Here is a 22,754-nt window from a genome sequence, read left to right as displayed (position 1 = left end):
GTATACTCCATACTAAGAAAGTAAGAAAATATCTATAGGTTGTCCAATTAATCAATCTACAGGTTGTTTTTCATCTTAGCTTTAACATAACTTATCATCAATTTGGCATTGCTAACAAGTTTGAATAACACAAAAATAGTCATTTTAAAAACTCATGAACTTATTATGAGATGCTATCTCATTTACATTAGCATGAAGACTAGGCTACTTGATCTAGTGGTGATAGGATTAGAATTAGAAATAATATCAGAGAGATATCCAATTCATGTAATATTATGTTTTCTTGTACAACTCTGATTTTATACCTTTTAATCATCTATATAATGAAAGTACGACTCAATTCTCCCACAGAATCTTTCCACCTCTAATTTCAACATTCCCACCCAATTTCCAGACCACCCCCCAAATCTCTCCAATTCTATCTCCCATGGCTATCTCTCAAGAACTCTACCCCTCCCAAGACGACCTCCTCTACGAAGAAGAGCTTCTCCGAAACCCTTACAGCCTCAAGCTCTGGTGGCACCATCTACGAGCGCGCCCTCAAGGCCCTTCCCGGAAGCTACAAGCTTTGGTACGCCTACCTCAGCGAGCGTCTAGAGCTCGTCCGCAACTTTCCGATCAACCATTCCGAGTACGAAACCCTAAACAACACCTTCGAGAGGGCGTTGGTGACAATGCATAAGATGCCGCGGATTTGGATTCTGTATTTACAGAGCCTGACGGAGCAGAGATTGGGCATGAGGACTCGCCGGAGTTTCAATCGGGCGCTGTGTGCTCTGCCGGTGCAACAGCACGACCGGATTTGGGAGCTGTATTTGGTGTTCGTGAGCCAGAAGGGGATCCCTATCCAGACCTCGCTTCGGGTCTACCGGAGGTACTTGCTTTATGACCCGACTCATGTTGAGGATTTTATTGCGTTTTTGATAGAGTCTGAGCTGTGGCAAGAGGTGGCGGAGCGGCTGGCCTCAATGCTTAATGATGATCAGTTTAGGTTGATTAAGGGAAAGAGTAAGCATAGGTTGTGGTTGGAGTTGTGTGATTTGCTTACTAAGAATGCCACGGCGGTTTCAGGGTTGAATGTGGATGCTATCATTAGAGGTGGGATTAAGAAGTTTACGGATGAGGTGGGAGGGTTGTGGACGTCGTTGCCGGATTATTATATTAAGAGGGGTTTGTTTGAGAAGGCTAGGGATGTGTTTGAGGAGGGGATGCAGACTGTGGTGACTGTGAGGGATTTTAGTGTGATTTTCGATGCGTATGCGCAGTTTGAACAGAGTATACTTGCCATTAAGATGGAGGCTTTGGGGAGTTTTGAGGAGGAGGAGGAGGAGGAAGGAGAGAATGGGAGAATGGAAGATGAGGGCAGTGAAGAGGAGGAGGAAGATGTCCGAACCAATGTAGACTTGTCTGTGGCTGAGGTTGAGAGGAAAATACTCCATGGGTTTTGGCTATATGATGAGAATGATGTTGATTTGAGGTTGGCTCGATTGGACCATCTTATGGATAGAAGACCTGAACTGGCTAATAGTGTTCTTTTGAGACAAAATCCGCATAATGTAGAGCAATGGCACCGGAGAGTGAAGCTGTTTGAGGGGAATCCTACAAAGCTGTTTGAAGATGCATTTAAAGTCTATGAAAAGGGTACTCAAATATTCAAGTACCCGCATGTCAAAGACTTATGGATTATATATCTCTCTAAATTTGTAAAAAGATATGGGAAGAATAAGCTGGAACGTGCAAGACTGCTATTTGAGGATGCTGTTAAAGCGGCTCCTGCTGATGCGAAGAAATCATTGTATCTTCAATTTGCAAAGCTGGAGGAGGATTATGGTCTAGCAAAGCGGGCTATGAAGGTCTATGATGAAGCAACTAAGGCGGTTCCAAACCATGAAAAGTTGAGCATGTATGAAATCTATATTGCACGTGCAGCTAAGATATTTGGGATCCCCAAAACAAGGGAGATATATGAGCAAGCAATAGAATCTGGACTCCCTGACAAAGATGTGAAGACAATGTGTCTAAAGTATGCCGAGCTCGAGAAGAGCTTGGGCGAAATTGATCGTGCTCGGGGAGTTTACGTATTTGCATCTCAGTTTTCAGATCCACGATCGGATGCAGAATTCTGGAACAAATGGCACGAGTTTGAGGTGCAACACGGGAATGAAGATATGTTTAGAGAAATGCTTCGAATCAAACAGAGTGTTTCTGCAAGCTATAGCCAGACGTACTTTATTTTACCCGAGTATATGATGCAAAAGGATCAGAGGTTGAGCATTGACGAGGCAAAAGACAAATTGAAACAAGCTGGAGTCCCCGAAGATGAAATGGCTGCTCTTGAGAGGCATTTGGCTCCTGCGATCAGCGATACACCCTCTAAAGACAGCAACAGAAAAGTGGGCAGAAAAGTGGGCTTTGTGAGTGTTGGAATAGAATCACAGATTAATGGAGGGATAAAAGTTGCTGCAAATCACGAAGACATTGAACTACCAGAAGAAAGTGATTCTGAAGATGAGGCAAATGTTGAAATAGCACAAAAGGAGGTCCCAGCTACTGTTTTTGGAGATTTGGCTAACAAGAGAAAGGATTGTGAAGATAATGAGGGTGGAGACAAGGATAGTGAGAGCCGCCTTGGAGCTCTTGAGAGAATAAAAAGGCTGAAAAAAAGTGTGATTAATGAAGGTTTTGATGCATTGGATATTGAGCGCATTTTGTGTTGAGTTTTCTTTTGGGCCCCTTTATTGTAGCATGTAACTGTATATTTGAAGCAAATAGCTCTAGTTTTCAGTACACTTGATGTAAAAAAAAAATATATATATTAATTTAGTTTTTTCCAATATTTCACTTCAACGATAAAAATAGTATTCTTAATACTAAGAAAATAATTGATTGGGAAAAATTTACAGGTTGTGATCAATCTACGGCGTTCTTCATCTTAGCTTTAACATAGCTTATCATCAATTTGGCATTGCCAACAAGTTTGAATAACACAAAAATAGTCATTTTTAAAACTCATGAGCTTATTATGAGATGCTATCTCATTTACATTAGCATGAAGACTTACTGAAAATTTTTCAGTTTCAACAATAAGTATGGATGATAGTTTAAAAACCAGGGCACAACACATTATAATAAACTCATTAATTGGAAACTTCCTCTAACTATAACTTCATGACCTTTGGATTTAATAAAAAATATAAGTTGGGCAACAAATTTCAATTCCGTGGATATTGAAAAGCTTAGTTTCTTATTTATTTAATTGCACTACCATATCAATCATAGTTCGGACCACTTACCCAAACTAAATTGTGTTCCCGTAGATGTATGTTTGCAAATTGCAACAATTCCCTACTCCTCCTGGCTCTTGCCACTTTAGCACCCCAATGGCTTAACCTTTTTTCCACAGTCTCACCTTTTTTTTTTTTTTTGAAAGGATTTGATTTTATTAGGTATCAAAGCCATGAAAACAGGCCAGAGTCTAAAGAACTTACATACGAAGAGCCGGAACAAACCGGATATCCTATCTAAGTCATATCTAAACTCATTAAAATCTAAATGGTCGCTCGCTGAAACAGCAAGCCAACAAACTAAGCAAGAATAATCTCACTTCCTAAGGCAAAAGCATTCATCGAGTCTAATCTGCCAGCACTCAATTGTGGTACACATATCAACTAGAAACATCGTAGAGAAGCATATAGAAATCACTCCTACTTGAGAAGGCTTGAAGTTAAGAATGTCTTGAAATTTTAATATCTTAAGCAAGCACCTGCTCTTTCCCCTTAGGGTTAGAGCTAGCACTTACCTCAGACTCATTAGCAGCCAACAACCTCGGCATCAGGTTGGTCTTCTTGCTTTTCATCTTGTCAGATTCTCCATCTTTCTTTGCATTCTTCCCTTTTCCTGCTGTCCCATATGGTAGTTTGTTAACACTGCCAATTGGGCGTCCCCTCTTCCTCTTAGGTTGTTCGATAGTATGGGAAGGTCCCTCTAGTAATCCCATGGTCATTGCATCCAGATTTTTCTTTCCAATGGCTAGACTCAAACGAAGTTTTTTAGGGGAAATTGTTACCTCATCATCTTCCCGAATCCTACGTATTCCGGTGATTGGGTTCTCATTGAGTCTTGGTTCAGGTAGTTCCCGAATCTGTACTTGTCTCTTGTGGCGTCGCATGTTCATGACCGATTGAGGAAGGAGAGCATCTGGTATGCTCCTTGGCACCTGCGCTTTGAATATTAGGGTTTGGTTATTGATCACCACCCTATTAGAGTTAGGGTTCGGTACAGGTTCTCGCATGACAGCCAAAGCCGGGGGTGGTGCTACTGCCCCCACCGGTGTATCAGTGTCTTTAACTAGCGCCGGCCCAGAGCAGGGGAGGCCAACATGAGTAACCAAACCACAAGTGTCGCAACGACCGAAAAGCTTGTCATACATGAACTGCACGATGAATTGGACTCCATCTTCGACCCAGAATTGACGACGGAACAGCAGAGGTTTCACGTAGTCGATCTCAACCCGAATACGCATGACCCGATTCCTGAACGCCGGACGATCGATTTCCTTGAGGTCACCGATCGTGCTGCCAATGAGGCGCATAATGCGCTCCGATCTAAATGCAGGTGGGATTCCTTGCAGCGTCATCCAGTACGATGACTTCTTGAGGGGTACATCCACCGCCGAGCTGACACCGTCATACAGTGCAAGGGCTATCGGAGCTCTGTTATAGCCCCATGGTCCTCCTTTCCAAACACGATCAATATCAGTTGGGTCTGTGAAGGAGAATAAAACTCTGTCATCTTCTCCGACGTCTTCCACCCGAAGGCTGCCATTGATCCTCCATGCAGCTCGGAACATTCCCAGGAATGATCGGCGAGAGTATTCCCTCGCCGTAAGGAGCTTGCCAATCATGAACGCTTCGGGTTGTCTCAAACCCTTAGATGGGCGCAGATCCACCGGGTTCTTCCCTTCAGCCAGGGCTAGGGAGGAGGCCAGGCGGGCTGCCATTGCATCGATCGTTGTCATTGACGTGACAAAGAGAAGAAGCTACGTAGGCGGCAAAAGAAAACCCTAACCCTAGGTTAGAGAGAGCGGCTGCGACTTGAAAGTAGATGTATTTTTTACGGTCTCACCTTTGTTTGAAGGGGAAATAAAATTTACACTCCCTATTTTACAATCCATAATTCATTTTATTTTTTAAATATATTACATAAAATAATTTACAATTTACAATTTACACTACAAAAAGACAAAAATTCAAATATTAAAAAGTGAAATATGAAATGTGAATTGTAAAATGAGGAGTGTGAAATGAAATTCCAAAGACTTGAAGAAAGAAAAATTACTATTAACTTTGCCTCTTTTTTTTTTTTTTTTTTTTCCTTTGGGATTAGATAGTCATAGACTAGATACCACTAAGGGCACGTTTACTTACTTGGAATGGAATGGAATGTAATGGAATGATTACGGAGTAAAAATACCCCTGTGTTTACTAACACATAAAGGAATCGGAATGATTCCAGGTAAAAGAATTCTTGTGTTTACTAACACATGAAGGAATGAGAATTGGTGTAGGTCCCACCTATTTATCAGGAATCGATTCCTGAATACTCAGGAATTCGATTACGAAGGGGGGAGATGGGTTTAGGAATCATTCCTCCGGAATCAATACCGATTCATTTCTTCTCCCATTCTACTTGTCTCCGATTCATGATTAGTTTCCATTCCAAGTAAGTAAACGTGCCATAAGATATAAATATATCTCGAATTCTTGATTAGTTTGCTTATTATGAACATTTTAGATAGTCTTGTTGAAAGAAGGAATCACTTGCCATCTTCTGTCATTCTCAGCTATTTTGATTCCTGCAAACTTACAAGAAAGTGCTCTCTTTATCAAGATGAGATTGCTGCAGAGTGAACAAAGTGCCAAAACTCTCATCATTTGTCCCTTTCTTTCTCTGTTTGATACTTTTGATCATGTTATTTGTGTGCATGATTCTTCTTTCTGAACATGAAGAACCAAATTCTAAAGAGTCCCAAGTTCCAAAACGAAAATCTCATCTTAAATACTAGAGAAATGAAGCCATGGTTTTCAGAACAAAATATTTACAAAATATAAGCTCTCCAACAAACTAGTGGACAGTGGCACATTGCATCATTGATATACAATATCAAAAACTAAAGATCACAATAAAATCTAAGCTCGGTTACAGTTCATGTTCCACCATAGATTGGAGAAGTTACAGTAAAAGAAGGCATACCGGTATGAGTATTCAAAGAGCCTGGGAATTTGTTCTTCTTAGACCAAAGCCAGATCTTGGACACAGAGAAGCTCTCACCTTTATGACACCCATTGATTTTCTTCCCCTCCAAATTCCCACCAACTTCAAAGTGTTCATCATCAATGTCAAGCTTAGTATCAGTGCCTCCACCACAATCATGCGACAAGACCACTTGAAGATTTGAATCACCAACCACATACTGATATGTCCCCATTGAGTAGCATCTCCTAGCGTCCAAATTACACCTGCTTGTTTCTCCTACTCCTTCGTTCGTCGAGCTCCTGAACTTCCCAAGTCTCACCGAAAACACCCTCTTTTCGACACCAGCTTCCTCCAAAGCTAAGACTCTCCGACCACTTAAACCCCCATTGTCTCCATCACCATCGAACCTACTTGACATTGCTCTAGAATCATCAAAATTCAACACTGGGTTTTCCAATACTAGACCAGAGCCCAAAAGGGTGCCTCTACAAAGAGGGCATGTTGAATTTGAGAGAAGCCAAGTGTCAATACAATCCATATGAAATGCATGACCACAATTAGGGAGCAACCTCAGCTTGTCCTGCTCAGAAAACTCACACAGACAGATAGCACAATCAAACTGCTCATCTGAACCAACAATGTCTTTGCAGCAGAACACAGGCAGAGAGTCTATGACAGCTTGGTCCAGGCCCAAGTCGTGTAAGTGAAAGAGGTGTTGAAGCTGTCTTCGAAGATTTCGAGAGCTAGAGCTTTCTGGGTGTCTATTACTGGATTGAAAGAGTGGGGAAGATGACCTCTTTATGAAGAATCTTAAAACCAAATGAACAAGACCACCAATGAAGAAGATAACAGCTACAACTACTACAACCACAAGAAATAGCGGACTCATACTGCTATGAACTGAAGATGGTGGAGCTGAAAATGAAGTTGGGGGTGGTGAGTTTCTCCAATTAGCATCTTCCTGGTTCAGCTCAGATTGAATTGTAGACATTTTTATCAGGGTTTTATATTAGACACTAAATTCTTGAACAAGATGCACAGCTAAAGAAGACTCTTGCTGTGAGAGTATAATTAATAGAGTAAAGGGTGAGAAATGGAATCAAGAATGTGAAGGAATTAAGTATTGAAAGAGTAAAGATGGGTTCTTGAATAGTCATATAGCTGGAAAATTTTGCAAAGTATATACCTTAATTTTGATGGAGCTGGAACGTGGAACGTCTGGTTTTGAATTCCTTTTGCGCCACAGAAGAAAAGGGTATTTAATTCAGTTGCATATTAGTACTACTTGTATAAGAGCATTGGCCAAAAGAATCTATATAGAGAGAGAAGAACGCTGTCGGTTAAGGTTGGGCAAGGCCTTAAAAGATCCGGAGAGAATGTGAACCAGGAAGAATGAAAGGGGCAAAGTGCAGTTGATGAGTTGAGCCCGGCCATTTGAATGACCTGTAGTGCTCCATGTGTATTCATATATCTATCTTACTTAGGAAACCATCAGCATATAATTGATAATTATTCAATCAAAAATAAAAATCAACGAGTATGGATCATAGTTAAGGAAGATTTTGAGTAGAAATTATGATCTTAAGGAAGAATTATTATTATTATTATTTTTTTTTTTTGGAGTAGAAATCATAGTTAAGGAAGATTTTGAGTAGAAATTTATTGTTGATGTTTAATTAAAATGCAACTGAATTAAATATCCATAATGTCTACTCAAGATCTTCCTCTGCAGTCTGCAATTTTGAGCAGAAATCATGATCTTAAGGAAGATTTTTTTTTTTTTCAAAGAAGTTATTGGTCCAATTTTGAAAGGGTTGGGACATGGATCATAGTTAATTTAGAATAATTATACAGTTTTTGTAAATAATATTATAAATTATTAATTAAAATATAAATAAATAGATTAAAAATTTAAAGCTTCAAAATGTTACCAACAACTAAAATAAAGTCCTATAACTTGATATATACTTTAATACATCAGATGCGTCCTGTGATTTTTTCACTTGGATGAAAAAAAAGTTCCAAGATGACAAAACTGTTTACTCTAGGAGGCAAAAGCTGCTTAGCTTGTGACTGATGGTTTGTATTTGTGTAGCCATACCAAACAAGCCCGGAAAACTAGGCTTTCTTAGATCTGTCTCCTTTTGGTCTGGAAACAAGTCACATATGCAATTGAGCAAAAGCTGAGGTCCACCGTCCAAATCCTACTTTCCTAGTTTGATTGGCCAAATTGGTCACTGTAACTTCTAAACTTCTTTATCATCATGACTAATCAGAATGATTCTGCTTCAATGATAATACCCTATGTTCATTGCCTGCTAAGGAGGTAATTTTCCATCAATCCTGGCATGAATGCAAGTGTATCAACCACTTTGATATTGCTACTCTCAAGCATAATCACATAGTAACTATACAACATAACATGTGAGAACAAAGCCTTAAATTAAGATATTTAAGTATATTGATATTTGATAGGGGATTTTTACAGTGTTTCAAATACAGAAAACAACTTACCTAACAAGAAAAAGAGAGTAGTAATTTCTTCCCCTCCAAATTATGAGGTGGGTAAGTAGGAAAATTGGTAAAAAGGGCAAATTCTGGCCTTCCTTGGTGGGATTCGCTATGAGCCTTCACTGACCACAGAAGCTTTGTATCTTTACAGATTGAACACATAACCTCGCTCTTCAAATCAAATCATTTGCACGCGTAGATATGATGACAAAAAAGAAATGTCAAAGGGTAGACAATATGAGATGGTAGGGTAACATTTGCTTTACCCTTGCATAGATGACATGATTGTAGTGAGCGCCAAGACAGGATAACAGTTGCATTCTGTTTGCAGATTAGAGACCTGAAGGCTGAAAGTGAAAATAATTTCTTTTTTGTCATGTTTGTTAGTAAATGAATACTCGGAGAAAGAACTCCGCAAATAAGATATACTAAAAGAAACGAAACTAAAACTATTTAGATTTCTTCTATTTATTTTTCCTTTATCTAGTAAATTAGCATCCAACTCCTCTAAACCAAAGAAGAAGAAAGGTCGACCTCTTGGATCAAAGAACAAGAAGCCACCAAAATCAAAGAAGATAGTGGATGCACAGGAAGCCAGCTTGGCCTTCTTGACAAAACCTCCTAGCCCTAGCATCAAGGGCAAGAAGATAATTTAGAGTCTTTTCTTTTTTTGGGACTTTGCCTATTTGCTATGTTTCTAGTTTCCATAGTTAATAAGCTTGCCTGTAATAAGTGAGCATGGGTGTTCGTTAATGAGTGGTACTAGATATATATACCACGTTTTCTTATTTGCCCTCTGTATTCAAGGCAGTGGAAAAGTATGTAATATACTGCTCTAGCTTGAGACTATAATGAGAAATCGTTGATCTTGATTAAAAAAAAAAAAAAAGTGAGAGGGTTGTGACTTTATATAAATTTCATAAAATCTACATCATTCGAGTGATCTAATGGTTAAAAAAATTGCTACATTAGTTGAAATTAACTTTATGGTTTCCTTCTCAAACTGACACTAGTGGTGTAGTTTTTTTTTTTTTTGAGGGCAACGGAAGACTAATCCATTGATAGAAATCATGACGACCTCGCTCGGTCAAGCATGAAGGGTACAAGCACCCCTCATATTACAATGCAAGCTCATAGAGTACTAAAATCCAAAACATAAAATCCAAAAAAAACTAAAATCCTAAAGGAACTGCTGAAAACAAATACAGAATTAAAAACTCCCTAACCCTACACTATCCTAGGATGGAACCACTGGTCTGAACATCTTGACGCCTAAGACCCTCTTGGTGTACGTCGCAACACTCAACCCAGCCATAGCAACATCGTAGGAACAAGTACGGGGTAAAAGAGCAAGACATGCCACCTCCCAAAAAGTCCAAACCCGAGCCCAACCCAAGTGTAAAAGAAAAGGGGAACTGAACCACAGGCCCAGGTCTCCAGATTGCATAGCAGCCCAGATCGGCATAGGCCCAAAAGCCCACTGCCCAACCCATCGTCTCCCACACCCAAGTTGACCGGGAGTTGACCTTTCCGAGCGGCAGCCTCCGCCCATCACCGCTCAGGCTGCCGCCAGCGACCCTCCCCCATCATGAGAGTTGGAAAAGACCTTGCCTTTGGTCTAAGTCGGAAAAAGAGACGCTGCCGCTAAAACACGACCCGCTTCAAAGTCCGAAGCCGGGCGCCTGCCGCCCAAAGATTGGCGCCGATTCACTCCGAGTGGAAAACCGATTATGCAGGAAGAGCCTTCCCTGCAAGCCTGATGCCGACCACGGCTGTCGACCACAACTCAGCCCGAAAGAACCAAAACCGCACTCGACCACTGACTAAAACGACGCCGGAGCGCCCTGCTGCAGATTGGAGCCAAGAGACGCCGCCACACTGCTCACGAAACCTAGGTTTAGGTTTCGGAATCGCTCCGACTTTTTTGGAGCTTTTTCTAAATTATGAGGAAACGATACAGAGCGGTTAAAGGGTAGTTTTGACACTAATGGTGTAGTTGATTCTTCAACAAAAAAAAAAGCAGTCATCCTCCATCAACCAAACAAAACGAAATCAATCCTGCTTTCATGAATTGAAACCGAATTCTGTATCTTCTTTCTAATTTTGTTCTCCTTTCTTCAACTGCTAAACTTCTAAATCTTCTCATATTTGAACACACACACGTGTGTGTGTGTGTCTCTTTCCTGTAACTTCGATTTGATTTGAGCTTTCCTTTCGACTTTCCCATATCAATATATCAACAGGCTAACAGATTAATGTTGTTTTCGTTTTCTTGTAATTTCAACCTGCTCTATGCAATTTGGCAGATTTGCAACAATGATCTCTATTTTTTTTTTTTTCATTTAAGCTGTGGAGGATTTTAAAAATAAAAGAAGTAAGAAAGACAAAAGAATGAAGTTTTGCCTCTCAGAAGAGTTGAGAACAAAGCCATGGAAGAAGAAGAGTTTTTTTTTTTTTTTTTTTTGGGTCTGATGGGATAACGTCTGATTGACAGAAAAAGCAATAAAAATCCTCTTAGCTGATGTGGCAATTTCTTTGACCATTAGATCACTTGGAGGATGTAGATTTTATGAAATTTATATAAATTCACAACCCTCTCACTTTAGAGGAGCTGAATTCAGTAAATTATATCATTTTTATTCTAACTATGCACTCTCATAATGATTTTCAACAAATGAAAAAGACATATAAGATACAATTTCAACCATAGATTACAACCTTAATCAAAATATACACATTTATCGAAGGATCCTTTGTTCAAGTATACACTAAGGGGGCAGAGTGATCTATCAATTTTGGTTTGATTGTAGTTGATATCCAGCAAGTAAGTCACCAGAAAGGTTTGTTGTGATGGTGATGTTTAAACCCTAAAAGTCCAATCCATCCATGTCAAATCATTCAATTTTCACACCTCTGATTACTCATGCCTAGAGAAGCTGATAAAGCTAGAGGGTTGCACACTTGCACATTATGTGACAAATATTCAGACACATTGCTGGCCACCCTGTGGATTTGGAATCAGTCCATTTTGTTTTCTTTGAAAGCAAATGCCATGCTTAATTTAAACTAAAATGTCTTTTCTTCTTTCCCATATGACAAATTAGTGCTTCTTGTTTTACATTTTGGCCTATGCAGTGACACTAGAGTGGTTACCAGAATCACTGAACCAATAATGCTTGAACCTGAGAATTTGGTGAGAAATGTTCAACAAAAGCTACCAAGTAGTTTTCATTTTCATGTAAAGATTACTTATATGAACCAGAGAACAAGTAGCAGGGCAACTGATAATTTAACCCCAGAACTGAAAATACAACCATATATATGGTCAATAATTAATGCAGAAGCAAAGAAATTTTGTGCAAACGCAGATACTAGCTTATTTGAAATCAAATTCCTACAACAAGAGGTACAACTTCTGAACTTTCCTTCATGGATCATAAGTTATAGAGCTCTCCTCTTCCTCTTTTATATACTTGATCATCAACGAAACTTGACTCATAGCAGGCCTATCAGTTGGAGAAGTATTTATGCACTTCAATGCTACCTGCAGCAAGGTCACCATCCTTTCTTCGCTTGCACCTTCCGAGATCAAAGCCCTGTCGAAAACCTCAACAGTCCACTCCTCTTTGACCACTGAGTTCACCCAGCTAGGCAAATCAAACCCGTTTTTCTGGACCAGCTTCCCTGTTAGAAGCTCAAGAAGAATCACCCCAAAAGCATAAACATCACCATTGAAGGTGCTATATGCATGACCTTTATTAGCATTGTCATTTCGGAATTCATTCTTGGGAGAAAGGACCGATTGTTCATGATTTTCAGCCTCCATCACCCCATATTCACTGATGCAAGGTTCCATGGCCATGTTGAACAAAATGTTCATGGACTTAAGGTTACCATGAGCAATACCGTCTTCATTTAACTCTTGGTGCATGAAGGCTAATGCCTCAGCAATGCTATCGGCAACATTCAATCTGCTTCCCCAGTCAAAGATTTGGCTATTTGGAGATCCTGTGACAATGAAAATGATGCATAAAAAATAATCAGTACTCGTTACTTGCATATAATATATGTGCATGTTGCAAAAGATAATAGAAATGAGCTTTTTACCATGAAGAAGATTAAATAGATTTCCATTTGGTTGATATTCATAAACCAAGAGCTTCTCTTGCCTTGAACAATAAAATGCAACTGCTGGCAACAGATTGTGACACTTCACTTGGTCAATTTTCTTCATCCTAGTCTTGAAATCATCGCTCGAAATCCCACAATTCCTGATCCTCTTCACAACCAAGTTAACCCCTCCATCAAGCAAGACTTTGTAGAGGCTTCCATGCTTTCCTCTCCCAAGCAGTTCAGCTGGAGCTCGGAGCAACTGCTCGAAAGTCAACCCCCTCAACAAAGGACTGGTGAGAACAACAAGCGGCGGAGTTATTCCACTTTCCACAGATGTCAAGGAAAACTCTGATGTCTGATTCCCCCCACCATCCTTGTACTCACTAGAAGCAAGAGTACTAGGTATATTGCTACTAGTTTCAAATGGCACAGCCTTCTTTTTAGGCTTTTGATTCTTATCTTCACATGGTTTTCCTCGGACAAAAAACTTATATACCAAAAACAACACCACAACTAGGCCAAGTATTATATAGCCTGAAAAGATAAGAACCTTTTTGGATGAGGGCTTGTTTGACTTCTTCATTGGGTTTATAGGTACTGCTGGAGCTGGTGGGCAGGCAGTGAGTGGTTCCCCACAAAGGTTAGGATTACCTGAAAAGCTGCTTGCAGTGAAATGGCCTTTGACATCAGGAATCGGCCCGCAGAACAAGTTGTTGGAGACATTGAACTCATTAAGATTAGAGAAATCAAACTCCGGGATTTGACCCTCGAGTTGATTGTTTTGAGCAAGAAAAGATATCAAGCCCGAAATCTTTTGTATATCAGGAAGCTCACCATAGAAGTTGTTATTGGATATGTCAAACCTTTTCAGATTACTCAACTGGGAGAGAGACTCAGGAAGGTCCCCAGAGAAATGATTCCCACTCAAATACAAGTGAGTCAAATGTTTGCAAAGTGCAATATCTTCTGAGAGCAGACCAGTGATGTTGTTGTTTTCGAGACTCAAAACAATAAGAGCCTTTGTAACACAAAGAGAACTCGCATCAAGAATTCCGGTGAGGTTGGCCTTTTCGAGAACTATTTTCCTCACAAAACCCTTCCTGTCACATACCACGCCAGTCCAGTTGCTTGTGCAAGGATCTGTGCTCATGTTCCAACCCCAATGGCCATCTCTTGTTGCATTTCCTGGTGAAAGTTTCTGCATGAACTGCACCAGCGCTTGCTTCACCTCATTTTCTTCTGAATTTACAACACGAAAGATAAGAAACATCACAATGGGGAGAACCCAAATTGGGACACGACCCATTTTCGATGCACCAGTTGAGTGTTTGTGAAAAATGGCTCTGTGGTTTGCATTCCTTTTCATGAAGAGGGTTTGAATAACTGTAACTTGGAACAGCAAAACAAAAAGAAAGCAACTGAAATCACTTGGTGCCAATTGGCTGATGCAGACAAAGACTTTGAACCATTCTCTGTGTGCTTATGCTCATAATGGACTAGCACAACTGATCAAATCAGCCTCCAAATCCACTGCAGCAGCTTTTAAAAATATGAGCCGGCAGTCTGAAACAGTCCAATCTTTTAGGACATGTCCTTTTCCATAGTCGTTTCTGCAACAATTTTAGTGATTCCAATACTACGATATATATATATATATAAACCATCATTCATAGCGACTCGTACCGAACTTCCAAGAGGTGGTCAATTACTACAGTAATTATAATTTACAGATTCATACCATCAGTTGATCTATCAAAGTATATAGGGAGTATATATACACATCCCGCCAAAAAAAAAGTATATATACACAGCTTTTGCCTTCTCAGATACAAAGAAAGTAACCCACATGAAGCTTTTTTACCCTGCCAATTGCCCATGCTTGTTAATAAAGATAACTTTTGGTTCAGAAGTTTACTGTAAAAAGAGGTTACTTAACGGATTTGCCTTCCTATAGGTCCTGAGTCTTGAATTAGACAATGCCCAAGTGCCAGCGATTGCCAGTTGGTGTGTATCCAAGTGACTGATAGGGTAGGCTTGAAGCCAAGTCAACCAAGAAAGTCACTAGACACAGAAAAGGTATCATTGTCTTCCTAATTATCATGCACATTCGACAAATCAAGTATTGTAATCGATAAACATTACCTTGGTTAATAATAATATTTATCACTGTGTTGATACATAAGTAATCCAAATGTAATTGTTTGAGTTTCAACTTTCAAAATTCTTTAAATTTTGGTCATAAACACATTTCCTTCCTACCTTACCTTTTCCCGGATAAGTTTTTTTGAATAGAAGAATGAAAGCTCAGGCTTCAGCTACCCAGGGAACTTATCCTCATAACAAAGAATCACAATGTATTTCATGAACACATTTAAATAGATGCGTATAATCATTTCTTGTTTCTTCTAACATTGATAACATTAAATATCCAATGACTGCATCAGAATTGAATTATTTGACATTATTCATGATACTTTTACAAGCAAAAGTAATCTAGTCATACAATATTGGTAGTTACTTGATAAGATGGTAAACATAATGGAGGTTTCAATCATAAATAAAGTTCCCCCAGCAATTGACTGACTACGGGTCTGCATGTCCAGCAATGTCATCGTCACTCGAATCGCTTCCTTCATCACTAATATTCTCATCACCACTTTCTTCTTCTGGTGTTGTATTAGTAATATGCTCCTTCTTTGCATATTTTTCACAATACTCTGTGACAGTGGAAATATACACAAACTGAAATCTTTGAAATAACCAAAATATAACAATTCTTACCTTCACTGTTACTAACTTACACCAAGCAATTTCAAGAAACAATTATATCCTAAAAATACCCTCTCAAGTTAAAGGAACTAACTTACTATAAAACATATTTTCAAGTGTTTGAGAATATCTGATAATGATCCAATAGAATGTCTAGGCCAGAACCTTGTATACAAGCGTTGGGCAGAGAGTATTAAACTTGGGCACCATAAAATAGCCAAGTTATTGGTGCAGTCATGGACCATATTGCAAGAATCAACTATCACTCGCTCTCTCCCATAGCTATGAGGTGATACTTAAATTCCAACTCTAGAGATGGTCAACGGGCCATGGAAATGTTGGTAGTCATTAATTGTCTCATTACAATTTTCTTATCAAGAGTTCTCTCTCACACATTGCACATGTTTTGAAGGTCCATGTTTGAGGGAGTTTGCAGCTAAGTTGTTTAACTAGGCATGGTTTTCTATAGTTTGAGGATACTAGGATACTTGATAAAAAAATAAATAAAAATTAAAAAAAAAGCGTACAATAATTTCAGAATAGTTTTACCTTTCACTTTCTGATCGTACAGTTTGCGGTCCTTCATCATCAATGACGCTGCATCACCATTGAGTGGGTCTGATGGATTTGGATAGAGCAACAGTTGTGGAAGGAAAACTTCAAAAACATTTAAAAGGTCTGCAAGAAGAACCATGGCTATATATGTTAAAATACTAGCCAATCCAAATGGAAAACAACAGAAAAAGAGAATGTGAAAACGTAAAGCACAACATAGTTGTAAAATTCCACTGATTCATTCAAGAGAGTAAAACAATTCAAACCTACTGTATTTCAGCACTAAAAATGAAAAGATAAGTACCAAACATTGGACTCCATGATTGATTAATTACATCTAAGCAGACAGAACCAGATCTGCAATTACTCAGGGAAACAGATTGAAACAGTCAGTTCATAGAAGACTACAACATCAATAAACCATTATTTAAATTCCAGCTGCTTATGAAAGACATAAGAAAGAAGGTATGTTGGCAGTAACATCTAAGAATTTTAATCATCACTAATTCTGCATTCTAAAATTTTGAGAGAAGATATTGCTATTGGATGTAATTAGAGATGATTTCTTTTTAAAGCTGCAGAATGCTTACAGCTCATCAACGTTCGGATGAAAAATCTTGTTCATGAAGCCAATAGAAGGAGACTTGTATGGATATGCATCTGGAAGCTCCACACGAATTTTCCATACTCCGCCTTCATAAATGCCTGAAACCACAATAGTCATGTATATAACTGACACTACAGAAATTTTAAAGAATGTATATTTAGTCTGTGCTGATAGAAGAAGTCCGGAATTGAAAGAAACCTTAGTTCTGATAACCCTTTCCAATTTTAGGGAACCCTAATTATGTCTACCGAGAGACTAACAAAGAAATTTCAAAAGAATGAGTGATTTATACAATGCTCTGTTATATTGTGACACAAAGCACGCCAATGAAATCTAAGATTCATGTAGAGAACTCTACGTAAGGAAAAGCATAAGTGTGTAAAGACAGTACTTTCTTTTGGACCATGGAATTCCACATTGAACTCATTGAGGCCATCATTTATTGTCTCCACATTATAGTCACTCATCATCCTGAAAAATAGTGAAAAAACTTAAGAGAAATTCAGAAGAAAATGACTAACCATATATTTACTCCATATATGGTAAATGCAGTGGCACTAGAACAAGAAGGATGTTCTAAATCCTATGTCGTGCACAAGAGGAAGGCATCAAAATGATATAGATACTTGAACCAACATGACTACAGATGCTAGTGTAAACAAAAGAGAGAAATCTACTCTTCAAAAACCTAAGACCATTGACCATAGTGATGCTGAGGATATCGTGGTGAGTATAACTTACAACTTCATGACATCCATCTCTCTCCTCTTGCTTGGAGAAGACATTTTGAATTTAACAATATCAAATTTCCTAACCTGCAATCAAAGAAGTCAACTTTTCAAGTGAATGAATACTAAACCTATTAAAATCAAACTGTGAATTGTCAAATGCTATAAAATGGTTGAAATAAAATAGTCTAACTGCACTAACCTTCCAGAAGTCGTCAAGATGAATAAAAGGAAGCGTTGAAGCAGAAGATAGAGTAACAAAAGCCTAAGACTCTATTTAACGTTCAAAACAAGGATGAATTGGAACACATATCTGTAGATTCAAACACAAAAAACAATAAGATTCCCCAGGACAAGTTCAAAAATCTGCTCAAATATGGAATTGTGCTTGCAAACACATATCATCGAATAGGTCCTCTTAACAATCATTAGCCTAAATATGCAACACTTCATTTGTCAGGACCTTTTATACTCCATGACTCATGGAAGAAGAAAACCACCTCATTAGTCATTGGACTCAATATCAGCAATTAACACGGACATCAATATAGGCAGACCCCTTATTGCAATATAAATTCACCAAACCATCTTTTTTTAGTTCAGGTAAAGCTTGAAATTACAGCAATTCATGCTCTTAAGCAAAGTTGAAAGCCTCCAGACAATGCTGTATCATCTAATCTCTTCATGTGGATCCTAAAAGCATTATACAAATCAAAATGCATTTTGGATTGCCAATCGGCAACTCAAATGCCTCCCCATTGAATACAAACTAAGACGCTCTCTTTCAAATCTGATAAAATGTCGGTTAAAATAGGACTACAATCACTTGCAGCGCTCAAAATGACAAAGCAACTCCTATGGTTCGACAACAGATAAACTCCCAAGCCTCTAACACACTTCTTATCCTTCATTGTTCACCACAACCAGGCAACCACCACACCGTAACCCAAGACAACATAACATCCCGGCTGGACGCATTGAAACATTTGACCCCCACAAAAACAAAAAAACAAAAAACAAAAACAAAAACGAAAAACAAATTGGCAACAAAACCGAAACCACGAGTTGTTCATTCTTTTCCACAAGAGTTCAGTGAAGTATAACATTATGCAGATAAGGTATAATGATATTAAGATCTATGGCATACCCCAGAAAAGAGAAAACCAAACACCAAAATGGAAGTGATGGTGTTTTGGATTGGTAAGAAAGAATAAAGAGAGAAACTTACAACTGGGTATTTGACCCTTGTCTTGGTTGATTGGAGAATCGAGCGAGAACCAAACAGAAAATAAAAAGATGGGAAATTTAATTGGAGAAGAAAAAAGAAAGAAGAAACTGCGGGGTAGAGAGAGAGAGAGAGAGAGAGAGAGTTTGGGGGTGAATGTCGACAAAACCTGGTGCACGTGTTTAAATGGTAGTCTTATTACGTGGAAAGCAAGCTTGAGCTGTGTTCTAATTTAAGTTTGTGGTGCCAAAATGATTAACGATTACCAAGTTTTAATCTTTAACAAATAAATCTTAAACAATTCAATTGCCAATTCGAGATATTTTCGTAGATCATAAGATTCATTTATTATAAATGGTCTTCTTATCCCATAACGTTTTCTATTCATATTCGACCTTATCTAATTTTTTTTTTTGGAAATCAATATAGCGTAACTTAGTTTCTTCAAAACCCTAATCGATGTCGATTGCTTATATCAAATCTGATGATGATCAACTTCTCATGGGAAATGTATCATTTTGGGATGTGCATTATCCTCGTTTTTCCGCAGATTGAATGACAACGCACATTACGACTGCCTTAATGATCCCAAACCGAGGACAATGCACATCGCATTGTTTGGTTTTCGTATATACTATACAGTTTGGGAGCATGTTCATTCATAGCATCTGTTTCTGGTGGCTTTCTCCGGGTACCTCACACAGAATGCTATACCGTCTGGGGTACCGATGCACCTCCTAAATCCTGTACCAAGAACACACGCTTAGAGGGGTAAACTGTACCGGACGGTTTACACCTCTCCGATGCCTGAGTGAGAAGCTAATATAGGTGTACAGTAAGTAAATAGTAGACAAAGGAGTTATTACCCGTAAAAGGTGGTTGTGCTAATGCCTTTATACTCGAGCATGTGAAGGAAGTCTCCCCCATCTTCGATGTGGGACACTAGTTGTTCTTCTGATGCCATATCAGTCCTGTGTGTAAATAATTGGGCTGTGCTGACCTTGCCCAGGGTCCTCCTGGGTGCCCGGGGTGGCATCCCCAATGAGCCCCGCCATGGTGGGTCGTGAACCCGGCCCATGGCATAGTACATGGGAGTACCGATGGGCCCAGCAGATAGTGCCAAACTTAGTTGAGACTTCCCTAGTATGTACAGCATCCATGATCACAGGGCCGATCAAGTTGGACAACAACCTGAGAACCAAATTTTGAGCCACAACCTTGATAATGCACCCATAATTCATGGTTGAGCCCAAAGTCCTGACCAAAAACCCCAAATCTAAGACCTTGAGTCTTCGGTTGCCTCGAATCTTAGTCCCGAACAGGCCCGGCGGATCTAGGTAGTGAATTGGGCGGGCTGGAGCCCGTCCGAGATTTTTAGGCTTAAAAAAAAAATTAGATGTATACTTTAATTGATGTTTAATTTTTTTTTTTTTTTTAAGAAAAGTTCATTGAATTAGCGATTGAAATCGCTTAATAGGGCATCCCAATGGGGAGCATACAAATGCCAAAAATGCCTAGGTCTGAAGACTAAAGTAGAACAAACTAGAAGATGTACTACATCAATCAGTTGTTCTTGTACATTAAGGCTCAGTTCTGAAACTTTTCTAGAAGCACTAGCAAATTCTAAAGGTAAATCTTCATTATCCACAAGATAATTACCAACAACGGAACCATTGTCATGATCTTGGGAATTGTAGACCCAGCAGTCAGAATTTACGATTTGGGAATGCAAAAAATTGGTAGACCAATCAACTTTAGACTCGCCCCCGCTTTCACCACACTGCTCGCCAAGGCACGCAATTGTGGTACTCACAATGTGATTACACCGAGGCTCTTCATAGAATATAGAAATCATCATGCTACCAGAAATTAAGAACAACACACCCAAACAAGTAACAATTGTGACATTGAAAAGAATATCTAGCAAACCTCCTGGATCCCAAATCCAAGTCCCTGTAGACATCTGGGAGAAGCCATCTTCTGATCTGGACACCCATCTGCAAGCACCTTATCTGGGCACCCAAGCGATGCAGACCGCCCAACCTAGCCAGATATGCACCTCCGCTGCCAACAGCGTCTGCGCCGCCAGTAACATCCATAGCGCCACTATCCGCCTCAACCAGTCCATCTGAGTTCCGCCCCATCCGAATCGAAGACCACCCTTCAACCGCCCTCTTCGTGGCCGTCCTCGCCAGCCAAAAGGAAGCCAAAGGAGATCTGCCATGGCAGATCCGTACCCATCAGGAAACCAACCAAAAAGGAGAGGTCAACACACGCGATCGTTGTGGGAGATCGCGAAAGGGAGGAGCGCGACCGAGATCGTGCGCCAAGTGCTCGACTCCGGTGACGGCATCGCTAGGGTTTGCGAGAGCAAGAGCAAGAGACGGCATCTTTTTTTTCTATAATTAAGGCCAAGTTTATTCCAAAGTGGGAATTATTTTCACATAACGTGTAAAATAATGAAAAATTTTAATTGATGTTTAATTGATGTGGGTTTAAATGTTTAATTGATGTGGGTAAGTGGGTTTAATTGATTTCAAAACTTATCAGGTCAATCAATGGGTCTTCTTTCTGCTGTGCAATTGTTGTGGGTTTAATTGATTTCAATACTTATCATTTCATCAATTGTTGTGTTATCTCAGTATCTCGGCCAGGAGTTCGGCCTCATTCGAATGCTGGGTAATCAGTTCAAGTTTATAGAGTTAACTTTGCAGATTGGGCTTGGGTATATTTGCTAGCTATTTCGTCCTATCCATGGCTTTATATTCAGAACAAACTTTTGGGTTGAAAAAAAGAACTATATATATGAAGTATATTTTTTGTTTATATGTATGTTTGTTTAACGAACTCCACCCGAACTCTCAAATTATCGAAGTCAAACTCCTCTCTGGCTCTCCCATTCTCTCTGTCCATCACAAATTCCCATTCTTCTTGTTCTTCTTCTTCACAAAAAGGCCTAAATTACGGACTAAATTCAATATTTGAACACTTGAACTTCCCCACTCTTGCATTTGCACACTTGCGCAATTATACTAAAAAAAAAATTTTGGCCTTTGCCCAAACACATAAATATGTAGCTAGGGATATTTTTGAATCCTAGATCCACCACTGGTCCCGAACAGTACTGTTCCCCAAAGCTTCAAACTCTTAAGGTCAGAACTCAGATTCTCCTAACTCATCTTTTCAAATCTGAAAGATGTTCTTTATATATTTAGCACACGCTATATCGATCCACTTTTCAGGAGAGTACACATAATTCACTCTGCTATCAAATTTCGCTTCAATAAGAATGAAACAACATTGTATTTGGAAACTCGTAACAGCGTAAAAGGAATAAAACTATAACATAAAATAAATCAATAGTACTTTATGCATCCCGTAGTAGTATGCAGTGCCAACCGTAAGTGCTACTGTGGCACCTTGGACAACCACACGAGCTCTCATTAGCTTCTGGCCTAACTGAGAATTCCCTTGCCTGAAACTGATTAAGCCGGCTGTGAGCACACCAGCAGTCAAAAATGCCCCTGAACAAGTTCAATTCCAAAACATATATTACTGGAATGATCTCAATGAAGAGTAACTTGTAAAATGAGGAAACACAAGATCATCAGAAAGTCAGCTCAGCCCTTATATAAACGAAATCCAAACGCAAGTAGCAGCAGACATATCATCGTTGATCAGACTGAAAGTAAGCACAGTCCCTTGCAGAAAATAAGTGGACTGCAGCTCTTTAAAACAAAGGCAACATATTCTAAGAAAATCTTCTTCCAAGTTGTTTCACATGCCCCAACAATAATGAACCAAACCACAGAGGGTACACCAGCGTTGTCCGGAGGCTGTGAGAAACTCCTAAACACATACATGACTCCACCAATATAAGATCTGTGCTTCCAATGCCTCTCCACACCGACGAAAGATAGAGAAGAAGAGAGTAGATCGAGTGGGGGCGGGGTAGGGGGGTTCGGGCAGGGCATTAGCAAATTCATTCAAT

General features: G+C 39.3%; 3 protein-coding genes and 1 pseudogene across 5 annotated transcripts; 1 reads left to right on the top strand and 3 right to left on the bottom strand.

Moving 5' to 3' along the window:
- The first annotated feature begins 333 nt into the window (after window positions 1–333).
- On the top strand, window positions 334–2,836 carry LOC133743725 (uncharacterized; annotated as a pseudogene).
- Window positions 2,837–6,053: 3,217 nt separating this feature from the next.
- LOC133743525 (RING-H2 finger protein ATL46-like) lies at window positions 6,054–7,704 on the bottom strand. 2 transcript variants are annotated; one of them, XM_062171497.1, is made up of 2 exons: window positions 7,442–7,704; window positions 6,054–7,312 (listed from the first exon to the last, which is right to left on the bottom strand). In XM_062171497.1, exon 2 carries the CDS (start codon window positions 7,244–7,246, stop codon window positions 6,206–6,208), a length of 1,041 nt encoding a protein of 346 aa, XP_062027481.1. In that variant the 5' UTR covers window positions 7,247–7,312; window positions 7,442–7,704; the 3' UTR covers window positions 6,054–6,205. The 2 variants fall into 2 exon arrangements, with proteins under 2 accessions (XP_062027481.1, XP_062027482.1); XM_062171498.1 differs by having other exon boundaries at window positions 6,054–7,216.
- Window positions 7,705–12,006: 4,302 nt separating this feature from the next.
- On the bottom strand, window positions 12,007–14,363 carry LOC133743522 (probable inactive receptor kinase At2g26730). The gene is made up of 2 exons (XM_062171494.1): window positions 12,874–14,363; window positions 12,007–12,774 (listed from the first exon to the last, which is right to left on the bottom strand). Exons 1-2 carry the CDS (start codon window positions 14,243–14,245, stop codon window positions 12,194–12,196), a joined length of 1,953 nt encoding a protein of 650 aa, XP_062027478.1. The 5' UTR covers window positions 14,246–14,363; the 3' UTR covers window positions 12,007–12,193.
- An 892-nt stretch (window positions 14,364–15,255) lies between these two features.
- On the bottom strand, window positions 15,256–18,924 carry LOC133743527 (ubiquitin-conjugating enzyme E2-23 kDa-like). Of its 2 annotated transcripts, none has more exons than XM_062171500.1 (8): window positions 18,767–18,924; window positions 17,741–17,851; window positions 17,552–17,625; window positions 17,202–17,281; window positions 16,794–16,908; window positions 16,508–16,560; window positions 16,198–16,326; window positions 15,256–15,596 (listed from the first exon to the last, which is right to left on the bottom strand). In XM_062171500.1, exons 3-8 carry the CDS (start codon window positions 17,593–17,595, stop codon window positions 15,463–15,465), a joined length of 555 nt encoding a protein of 184 aa, XP_062027484.1. In that variant the 5' UTR covers window positions 17,596–17,625; window positions 17,741–17,851; window positions 18,767–18,924; the 3' UTR covers window positions 15,256–15,462. The 2 variants fall into 2 exon arrangements, with proteins under 2 accessions (XP_062027484.1, XP_062027485.1); XM_062171501.1 differs by lacking the exon at window positions 18,767–18,924 and adding an exon at window positions 18,686–18,708.
- Between the last annotated feature and the right edge of the window lie 3,830 nt (window positions 18,925–22,754).

Source organism: Rosa rugosa, chromosome 4 (assembly GCF_958449725.1).
Source record: "Rosa rugosa chromosome 4, drRosRugo1.1, whole genome shotgun sequence".
NCBI classification, from domain to species: domain Eukaryota; kingdom Viridiplantae; phylum Streptophyta; class Magnoliopsida; order Rosales; family Rosaceae; genus Rosa; species Rosa rugosa.
Note: the sequence above shows the minus strand (reverse complement) of the source record. Positions and strands in the feature narration are given on the sequence as shown.